The 10,813-nt window shown below is 40.1% G+C and overlaps 1 protein-coding gene across 1 annotated transcript; it reads right to left on the bottom strand.

The window, feature by feature from the left end:
* Nucleotides 1-308: 308 nt before the first annotated feature.
* On the bottom strand, nucleotides 309-9,318 carry ddx54 (DEAD (Asp-Glu-Ala-Asp) box polypeptide 54). Its single transcript, XM_008424290.2, has 20 exons — nucleotides 9,027-9,318; nucleotides 7,399-7,525; nucleotides 7,207-7,277; nucleotides 6,935-7,123; nucleotides 6,755-6,804; nucleotides 6,624-6,665; nucleotides 6,434-6,529; nucleotides 5,637-5,758; nucleotides 5,493-5,554; nucleotides 4,922-5,053; nucleotides 3,822-4,032; nucleotides 3,597-3,728; nucleotides 3,277-3,498; nucleotides 3,112-3,185; nucleotides 2,825-3,022; nucleotides 1,580-1,725; nucleotides 1,374-1,487; nucleotides 1,154-1,261; nucleotides 956-1,044; nucleotides 309-858 (listed from the first exon to the last, which is right to left on the bottom strand). The coding sequence occupies exons 1-20, from the start codon at nucleotides 9,144-9,146 to the stop codon at nucleotides 596-598; spliced, it is 2,568 nt and encodes an 855-aa protein (XP_008422512.1). The 5' UTR covers nucleotides 9,147-9,318; the 3' UTR covers nucleotides 309-595.
* Nucleotides 9,319-10,813: the final 1,495 nt, after the last annotated feature.

Genomic DNA, 10,813 nt, shown 5'->3' with positions numbered 1-10,813 from the left:
TGCAAAGTTGGCATTTTTAATGGACTTTTAATGCAACTTTTAGAGCAACTTTGCATTAAGTCATTATTTACCAAATGACACTTCATGACAATAGTCAGACATTCATAAAGACTCATTCATGTTCATGACAGGTGTTATGTCATGTTTATGACAGTGTTATGTCAGTCTCATGCACACCCCTTCAAATTAAGTGTTACCCATTTCCTTTCTACAGTTAAAAGAAAATTGTTGATGAAACAGGAAAGGTCACCTCACCAGATGCCGACATCTCTCTTCTTGCACATTTATAATAAAGACAAGACACAGGATAATGTCTCTTTCAATGTATTTAGCCATTATCATCAAAGCATACAGTTTCAGCCAAGTTTTATAGGGATGTAGTCCATCTGATTGGATCATCCCTCTCTGGAGTCAGGAAGCTGTGTGTATGGTGATGCCTAAACCTTCGCAGTCCAGAAGGTTTTCATCAAGCCAGATTGTCCCCTGTAGCTCAGGGTCACAAAATTCACCATGCCAACTATAAAAACATGGAGATTCGTGGAACTCCTCATTAAGCCCCTGGTGGCGCAGTCAGCCCTCTGCAGCAGTCTCTCCCTCACAGCCTCTTCCTCATCTTGCCCTTCTTCTGGCCTCCACGCCCGAAGCCCGACTTCTTCATCTCTCCCAGCCACTGTTTGTTCTTGCTGCGTATTCTCTTCATGCCGCCGCCTTGCAGGAACTGCTGCTTCTGCTTCAGCTTGCGGTTCTTCAGGATCTGTGAGCTGGATTTCAGCTCAGATCGGATCCTGCGCCCGCCTGCCGTCACCTGGGGAGCCGCGGGGCTGTGGGAGCTGGCTCCTCGCCGGCCACGGCCACGACCTGCAAGACAAGATAAAGAGTGCAACTTTTTCTGTCTACCGTCAGTCAGATAACATTGGTATCACTTCAAATAAGAAGGGGGGTGGACGCATCATACCTCCTGCAGATCTCTTCCTTCCACCCGTTTCTCCGTCCGAACCAGGTCCCGCATCCTCGACTTTATATTTCTTCTTCCATTCCTCGTAGCTGACAGGTTGTCAAGTGACATAGCATCGCAATAATACAGCTGAAAAGATGGAAGGTCAGAACAGAGACGGCAACACGCTCACAAATGGAAACTTTGGGAAAAGGATACAAGTTTTTCCGTTTCTTGTTGTGCACAATCTGTCCGCTCTCGGTTCTGATCTTCTTGTTTTGCTCCTCCTTTCCTGACTCTTTCACAAAACGTTTCCTCTTTCGGTCCCTATGGGTTAAAAGAAAAAAAAAACAATTATAGTGTGAAATATTCAAGTGAGAGACATTTAGAAAAGGACTCAGTAAGGTTTGGTGTTAGAGAGTCGATGAGTTTAAATCACCATCTCATAATTTTTTTGTGCTGGTTTAACTGGTCGCCCTCGTCTCCCATGAGGTCGAGGACCGCTGAGGAGGCCTGCTGTTCAAACTGACTGCCTTCTCCACCGAGGCTTAATCTGGTAACAGAGCATCACAACATGAGTTTAAATACAAAACATTTCACCTTAAATGTAGATAAATCAAAAGAAAACGCGTGTCCTCTCCTCACCCTCTCTCAGAGTTGAAGTCTTTCGGTTTGTAAGGGATGTAATACTCCTCATCTTTGCCCGTTTCCCTGCTTTTCTTGCTCTTTGGGTGTTCTCCGTCTTCCTGCACGTTCCTTCTCTTAACTCCGAGCACCTCTGAGAACACCCCCTGGTGGAGACATTGAGAGTTGCATGTATAAAGTGCCAGCTATTATAGCTGAGATAAAAATCCAGCTGTAATTTTTTTTTTTAGTATGTTCAACCCAAAGTGAAAAACATCCTGTGATTTCTTTTTTTTTTTTTTTTTTTTTACCGATTATCATTTTCCTAATCTACTTAAACTTGTCTGAACTGAAGTTCCAGTTGTCTTGAATCCAAAAACCCTTTATTGACTCCTGTCTGCTTTCAGCTTTGAGTGGTTTTAATTCAGGAATCAAAAACTGAAATATTAATGTTTAAAATGTCAAAATGAACTCATGATGTGGCAAGTCTTAGACAAATTACATCATTTTGGAGTTGATGCGAAAAGAGTCATTTTTGGAGAAATGTATGAAATGGAATAAAGCCTGGAAAATCGAGCATTTTCCAATACTCAGCTTGTTGTTTTCCATACTTACTCAGACCTGGGAAATGATACGAGCAAATCACAAACTTTTCTAGACTTTTCAAGACAGTGCACTAATCCTGTTTTTTTTCTCCAGATAAAATTAGTTACCCAGAATCTGGCTTCTTAGCAATAAAAAAACCATATCTTGTAAAATACCCTTTACAAAAACCAAATCCAAAAAAAATGACATTTTCAACAAAGAACCACAAATTATACTACAGTTTCTTAGGACTGAAAAAGGCCATGAGAAGGTTGCAATTCTCATCTATTTCACTATTCTGCTATTGATCCAAGTCAGATTTGACATATCTAGTTCAAACATTTAAATACTTTTGTGTTACAGGTCTGTTTTAATCTGAGCATAATAATTATACATTAGCCACGTTTTATTGAGATTCATAAAATATTTACAATGCTACACAAATCCTGCTATTTTTGGCATTAAAACAGGTCCAGCCTTTTCTGTTCTTTTACCTTTACTTCTGAAAACAATAAGTATTCTTAGATTTCCTAGTTGCGAAATTAGTTGTTTAATATCAAACACAGACAGATATTTTTAAGATCGGAATTTGCTCACAAATACTTAATTTAGTTGCTAAATTGACTTTTAAGGTGTGAAGTTTACATTGTTACTAAGGGTCAGCTGATCTGTGTTGATTACCTGCAGGTCTTCCTCCTCGTTTCCTTTTCCCTGACCAGCAGTGGCCCTGGGTGGAGCCGACAGTTGCAGCCTGCTTCCTGCCGCCACGTCCTCTCTCTGCCTGTTGAACTTGTCCACCACCTGCTTGTCCTTTGACCGTTTCTTCCGCATCACCTCACTTGCAGGCGTCTTACTGTTGGAGTTGATTTCAAAAATAGTCTAAAAAGAGAAAGGACAGATAAAACAGCATTTAAAGACATCGGTTGACAGCAAATTCCGGCTCCAAGGGGAACCATCCGTGAACTCACCGATTTGGACTTGTAGCTCTTAATTGCGTCGACCAACTGAAGGCGCTCCAGCTCATTTTTCTCCAAACCAGAACCTAGAGAGAAAAAAAATAATAAAAAAATTAAACGTCGGCCATGCTGCGACGTGAGCCAGTTTTTTTTAAAAAGCTCCTTCCTCAAACTGACCGAGTAACGGATGGACGGCCATGCTGGACACGTCGGTGCTTTTCACCCGCCTGATTGATTCTGCCGAGGGGTTCGGTCTGGACTTCAGGTACTGCTTGTAGGCGTTCTCCGAGACACGATGCAGGTTCTGCAGGTCCAGCGAGTTTTCATGAGCCGTGATCAGATGGGAGCCTTCATCGTCCAAGACGCTCTGAGGGACTCGTCCAAACACACCGTCTGAATCTGAGGGAAAAAAATGAAAAATGATAAAAAAACAGAAAAATTAAACCTCAAACAGCTTTTATCATGACAAGAGCCGAAAGGCCGTCTACAACGTTTACCCTGTGTGTGGTCAGCTGTCGCGAACTGAACCGGCCTTCCAAGGAACAGATGAAGATCGTAGACAAACGGCATTTCATCTGTACAGACCATGCTGTACGCTGTACCACTGCGTCCCGCACGTCCCACGCGGCCTGATTGGATAAGACAAGAGGTGCTTCAGTCTCCTGAGCTTCAGTAATAATTGAGGAAAACAAATGCATGAGGCCAAGGAATAAAGCACCAACCGACTCTGTGCAAGAAGAGTTTTGCTTTGGAGGGAAAGTTGTAATTGATGACATTGTCCAGCAGGGGGATGTCTATACCGCGAGCTGCTACATCAGTGACGATAAGCACCATGGCTTTCCGGTGCACAAACTTCCCGATGTTGATCTTCCTGGCAGTCTGGTCGAGGGCGCTGTAGATGTAGGCGCACTCGATGCCTTCTGAAGACAACAGCTGCAGGACACATGGAAGCACTTTTTACTTTACAGTATTCAGGATTCATAGAGATTTTTTTCCCCCTCTTTCAGCAGGGTTCTTACATATTTTTCAGTTGGAATTCTTCATTGGATGGATGGAAACAGAAAAAGGGAAAGATAGATAGAAGGATGCATGAGAAAAATTGAGGAATGGACAGAGTGATGGGGGGAAAATAAAATAAAGATCAAACGAAAGTGAAATCTTGCAATGTATTTTTGGTTTAGTTCTTAGTGTAAATATGATAATACATTTGAAATATAAGACAAGTTGTGAGTAAAATAATCTGCCAGTGAAAAAATACATTTTAACTTATGATATGGGAAAAATACCACGTTCCACTGGCAGATTTTTTCACTTATAACTAGGACTTTCTTTTATTGATATGGAGTTATTGACTTAAAACAAGCTCTTGCATCTTGCTGGAAAATTACTTTCAAGTTAGTTTTGTCTTATTTCAAGTGCACCATAGTTGTACTATATACTAGCTAGATCAAAAATACTTAATAAGATTTTCTGTTTTTACAGTGAGTGACGCAAGTAGGAAAGAGCCGAAAAGATGAATTGATGGATACCAGGATGAAAATACAAACATTTTCCCAAACACTTTTTCTGTTCTTTTGCCACACTGAACCAGGCCTGGAAAGGTCTTAAACCAAATTCAACATTTTCCCCGGCAGTTTAGAAGCCATGTTCGAGTTAAAATATTCCAAGATGCTGTAGAAAATATCAGGAAAGTCATAACGGATAGAGATATCAATCTCAAAACAAAGGCAAAAACTGAGATACAGCTATAAAACAAACATTTTATCTATAGAATGAATTCACGAAAGAGCAAACGCAGAGTCGGTCTGGTGGTGAATCTCACCTCGTTCAGGTATTCCACGTGGTGCTTGGTGGCAGCAAAGACCACCGTCTGCTCCTGAGGCTTCGCCACGTTCCTCAGGAGGTGCAGCAGCAGCGCCGGCTTGTCGTCCACACGCAGGTGGAAGAACGACAGCTGATGGACGACAAGATCAGAAAACATTTGAGGAGAGCTGGACACTCATTTCACTCTGTGAAACGTGACAGAGTGATTAAAATCACCTTCGATAACTTCTTTAGAAATTTGGGTGAAACTAAACAAAAATTGAGTTACTTCAATGTCAGGCGACAAAATTAGAGAAGGTTCATGAATCCACGTTAGGGTTGTGGGTGCATGACTTCAAAGGGACAAACTAACGCAAGCTTTTCAAACATTAATGTCTTATAATGAAACAAAAGGATGTAAATATTTATTTTATTGTAAACAATAGCTTCTTCTGCTGATTTAAATCAACTTACTAGGTGAAAAAAATTGCTGCCACACATCCAAACAAAAAATTCACTGATGGCTTCCCCAACATATGGAAACAAGATCTACCGCAGAAAACGACTCACATATTCAGTCTCTAACTTACCTTAATCTGGTCACTGAGTTTTGTATCAACATCCAGGCGAATCAGCACCGGCTCCGTCAGCCCTGGGAGACAGAAGTTGATTCAGTCCAAATCAGATCCAACATTTGACGGCGAGTCAGGAAAGAGCGAGACGGCTGATCTCACCAGCTCTGGCGAACTCCACCAAGAGTTTGGGCAGAGTGGCGGAGAACAGGAGGGTCTGTCTGGTGTCTGGAAGCCTGCGGATGATCTCCTGAAGCTGATCGGCAAAACCCATTTCAAACAGCCTGACAGCAGGGAGAAATAAGGGAAGACAAAAAAAAGTCAAATGTTTTCACTGCAAAAGATTTCATGTTTAGCTTCAAGTCCCACCAGTTCCCTGAAGTGGATTTAAGGAGTGAAAGATTTAATTATGTAGAAAATGTGGTGTCTTGATCTTCATTTACCTTCACTTTAAATTAAAATGTTCGTCGTCTGTCTTGATTTTCTTAAGAATTTAATTAGTTGTACTGTTTTATTTAAGGTCTAGAATCAGTACAAATTTTACCATAATTTTTTTTTACTTTTATGTGAATCAACCAGTGAAGCTCGTCTGTTAAATTTGCAAAAAAAATCCTCCCACCGGCTATAAATGGACACCCCAGTGTTTGATCATGAGCTAGAATGGTCTAGTCAAAGTAAAGACAAAAGGTTCAGTTTCCAGATTTGCATAGCTGGTTGAAACAAAGACCAAAATAAAAACATATCTTTTTTTTTTATCTTGACAAAATAAAAAAAGATATAAATAAACAAACAAAGTCGTGTTTTGAAACATAACTTTTCAAAACACTTCATAATTACCGATTCTTATTGGACTATCACATACAAATTACAAGTAAAAAAATGAATATTGGGTTTGTTATATGATAAAGTGAAACAAAGCTACTTATGTGTGAATACTTTTGAAAGGAACTGTGATTTACCTGTCGGCCTCATCAAACACCACATACTCCACACTGTGCAGCTTCAGGTTCATGTCTGTGATGACGTGCATGAGACGACCAGGGGTGCCGATAATTCTGCAGGAGGAAAGTAGATCTCATATTTTTGTGCGTTCTTAACATGCATATGGGTAAAAGCCTTTGAAGAACGACGCTAAATTGAAAAACGTACATGTCTGGGTTTTCGTGAAGCGCGGCGAACTGGTCCTCCATGCTAGAAACGAGAGATATTTACTGTTACCACACATTTAAAGAGACAACAAAACAACAACAAAAGAAAAATACAAATGAGGAGTGACAAACCTGTCTCCACCAAGAATTAAAGCAATCTTCAGGCGTGTGAATTTACCCAGCTAAACAACAAAACAAAAAAACAAAATCAGGAAAAAACTTTACTCAACGTTAATTAACATTTAACACATTTCAAACCAAAAGAACAAAAACAGCAGCCATCTTGAAAACCAGAACACATGCCAAACGGACCTCTTTTGTGAACTTCATGGTCTGGAGGGCCAATTCTCTGGTGGGGGTCAGGATGAGAGCTCGGGCTCCTGTCTGAGCTTGAGGGGCCTTCAGTTTCTCAAACATGGGTACCAGAAAAGCAGCCGTCTTCCCGCTTCCCGTCCTCGCCATGGCAACCACGTCCTTCCCGTCCAGAATCACAGGAATGGTCTGATGAGGGGAAGAGAAGAAATGTTAACGCCAAGAATATCACAACTATTTCCCTACACCATCCAAAGGTTAGACTGACATACCTTCCTCTGAATTGGAGTAGGGACTTTGTAACCCTTCTTCATGACACCCTTATAAACAGGAAAGCTGAGACCTGGAATTACACATAAAGTTATGAAACACTACTGACTAGCTCAAGAAATATCTGATTTGAAAATAAATAAATAAATAACATGCCGTAAAGCAGCGAAAATCAGCTCCTCCTGTGAACTCACCCATGGACTGAAACCCTCCAGACTTCTTCTTCTTCTTGTTTTGGGCTCGGACGAGTTCCCTGGTGTCGGGCTCCACGTCGGATGTGCAGTCTGACGCCGCAGGGAAGCGTGGCAGTTTCCTCCCGGGCTGTTAGCATCAGCAAGACAACATGTCCATCACTAGTTGATAACACTGAATTACAAGGCACAGCGTGGTTGTTATAGTAGGGACACTTGAGACATTTTTGTCTCAGCCACAACCTCACATTTCCATGGATTTTATTGGGATTTTATGTAATTAATCAACACAAAGTAAAACTGTGGACTGAAAGAAGAAAGGTTTTTGTTTTACAAATATTTTTGCACAAATAAAAAAAAAAACTAAAAAGTGAAGCACGCAGTCGTATTGAGCCCTAATCTAACCACACGCCGGCCTGTATGCAACCCACAATGCATGGAGGAAAACTGACACTGCATATAGCCCTGAACACAACATCCATGTGTAGTGGCAGCATCATGCTGTGGGGATTTATTCAGCAGGTATCATCTTGAAAAGTGCGAAGATGATAATCAGTTACAATCAATCCAAACTTTCCTGACGCTTTCACTCCTTCTATCCCCGCCATTCTTCATTAGATTTCGCTTCTCATCCACCAAGAATGTGAAACAAAGATGGACATTAAGGGTAACTTTGGTCCATCCAACTGGCCAAATGTATCAGTGCAAATGATGAATGTCTTGATAATTGAAAGCTTGTATCCTTTTAAATATTTCGTCCAAGCTGTCCTTTGTAACCGTCAGTACTGCACACACTGACGCTCCAATGACTGTTTAGGTCAAAACACACTCGTACGCTAAAGTGACCCAGATCTAAATCTTGACATGTTTGGAAAGCCTTCAAAATAAATGTACATTCGCTTACACGTTTCCTCAAATATGAAAGAAGATTGGACAAGCATTTCTGTCTCTAAATGTCGAAAACTGGTAGAGACATACAAGTCAGCTGCAAGTGCTAAAAAATGAACATTCAATGTGAACAGACTAACTGAGGCATAATACAAATTAACAACACATTTGTATTTCCCAATTAAATACTTTGAAGCTTGTGACTGGAGTGTGGAAAAAGTCTAAGGGGTGTGAATATTTTCGTAAGACTGTGGATTCAAACACTACTATTTTAGTCACCTTGAGGGGAAAAATGGTATTTGCTGCCATGTTTTGGTGAATATAAAGTGTAAGCATTGTTTAAAATGGTGAAAACTAAGTTTAATGTCAAGTAACTGCTTTGCACTTTACCGATAGTGGCTAAAAAACAATGTGTCACTGTGTTTAGTCAAAGAGGGTATGGCTTCAGAAGACAACAATGGCGTAATTGCACATTGAAACGGTAAACAAGTCTACACGTAGTAATTTAATGATAATAATCAATTGTTTGTAGTAAATTAACCAAAACCATAGAAAGGGGGAAACGGATTTGAATCGGGAGACCTCTTAATCTACAGTCAAATGCTCTACCACTGAGCCATACCTCTATCTGCACAGACAGCCGCTGCCCATGCTGCCACTAGCGAACCGATGAATACATTTAGATGTAGAAAACATGTTAGTTATTTTTCTAGAAAAAGTAGTTCAAAACTCTTGTGACTTACAGTATCATCGTCTTTAATTTCAGCAGCCAGCTGGAAGTCTCCACTATCAGAGTCAAGCTCCTGCTCCCTGTTAGGTGTATGTCTTTTTTTCTTCGTCAGTTTCTTCTTTCTCTGAGCCATCTTGCCACCTTGATGTATCTACAGTCGGCTTTTAAATATCTAAACAAATTACGGAGAAAAAAAACAGCTTATTTCTTCTCCCTACACCATGTCACTCCTAGTAGATACGTTGAACACGTGGGGAAGTAAAAGCTTTCTTCTGCTTTTGTTGTCGCTCGAAGCTCGACGTCGCCACCTACTGCCACGGAGGATTAAGCGCCGTTCATATCGCCGGAAGCTGGTCAGTGTCCGCCTCTGTTTGCCACAGGCGTTTTTTGTTTTTTTCAAGTTTGTAATAAATGCAGGCGCTGGTGATTCTGTTATTTTTAACAGAATTACCAATTCTTTATTTTCTTCTCTTTTCAGTTTTATAAATTGCGCTAGTGACGAGGGGTTAAGTCTTTCAATTAACACTACCTTGCTATTCTCAACCTTTACAAAACTAGTTATGGAGCTGGGGTTTTTTTTCTTCATCTTTGTTAAATGGTCAGACTTTAGACCCTCTATGTTCCTGTCAAAAAGCAGAAGATGGTGCCAGTCCACAGGTTTGTCCATTCTGAGTACTTCAAGCTTCTTTTCCCTTATGATGAGGCAGTGAAAGGTTAGGTTAGGTCCTCTAATTTTGGTAATCTAATTTCTGTAGCAAGAAAAACTGAAGTATTTGACACTATCAAGAAAATTATGTTGCCTCCACCTCAGCATTCTGGATAACATTCTGATGATGGCTGCAACACATTTTAAATTTTTTTAATCAGGTAATGGCCTTGAAATCTGATTTCCCTTCCTTATATGGATAGCCCTCAGTGCTTGGAGTCATTTGCTTCTTTTCCATCAATTACACTGGATGAGTTGGCTACATTTATTGGCATCCTATCTTAAACATGCTGAGGTAACGTCTGTACTAAAGAATTCCAATATTGATGGCAGCGTTATCTGTAATTATTGCCCGATTTCAAGGCTGCCTTTTTCTTTCTAAATTATCAGAAAAAGTTATAGAAAGTCAGCCCAGATCACTTTTAAGTAAGCTACAGATTTTCTGCACAGGGAAAAAAATGTGCAGGATTTCTTGTTGAAACCAAGATTGGTGTCTCTGAGCTTAAGAACTTGCTTGATATAAAATAATACTTATACTTTAATAACACAAAAGACTGTGAGAAAAATACAGACATTTGGATAAAACAGTATTTTATAATCCCCCATCGAGTTGCTGTCATCTTTCTGTGTTACTCTCTCAGTCCCAAATATTAAACGGACAGCTGTGACTGAAAATATCCAACCAGACTGCAAGCTGCATGTGGATCAAATCTGAAGCATTGCATTTATTTTTCTTGTTTTTGCAGTGTGAGCAAGCCTGCAGCATAAAATGGGCACTTCAGTAACATGTTGTTTTATTCTGAAAACGTGTTTTATTGCCATGGTATGTTTTTGAAAAGTAATGTAATCATGTGGAAATTAATGAGGATGCATGGTTAGCTGCTGCGTTCATATAAGAATTGAAGTAAAAATAAAACATGTGCAATGAATTGCATTTACTTAGACAATTAATGCTTGCAAATGTTCTGTATTGGTTTGACTGGCTTAAAACAAATTCTGCATTTTATTTTTTTTAAGTTGGTTTCAAACATATGAAGCTAACTTTTTCAAATCTTTGAGTAAAGATTTGTTGTCAGGATGATAACAGATGTTTA

Source organism: Poecilia reticulata, linkage group LG12 (assembly GCF_000633615.1).
Source record: "Poecilia reticulata strain Guanapo linkage group LG12, Guppy_female_1.0+MT, whole genome shotgun sequence".
Taxonomy (NCBI): domain Eukaryota; kingdom Metazoa; phylum Chordata; class Actinopteri; order Cyprinodontiformes; family Poeciliidae; genus Poecilia; species Poecilia reticulata.
The sequence above is the reverse complement of the archived record's forward strand: the minus strand, read 5'-3'. Positions and strand labels throughout refer to the sequence as shown.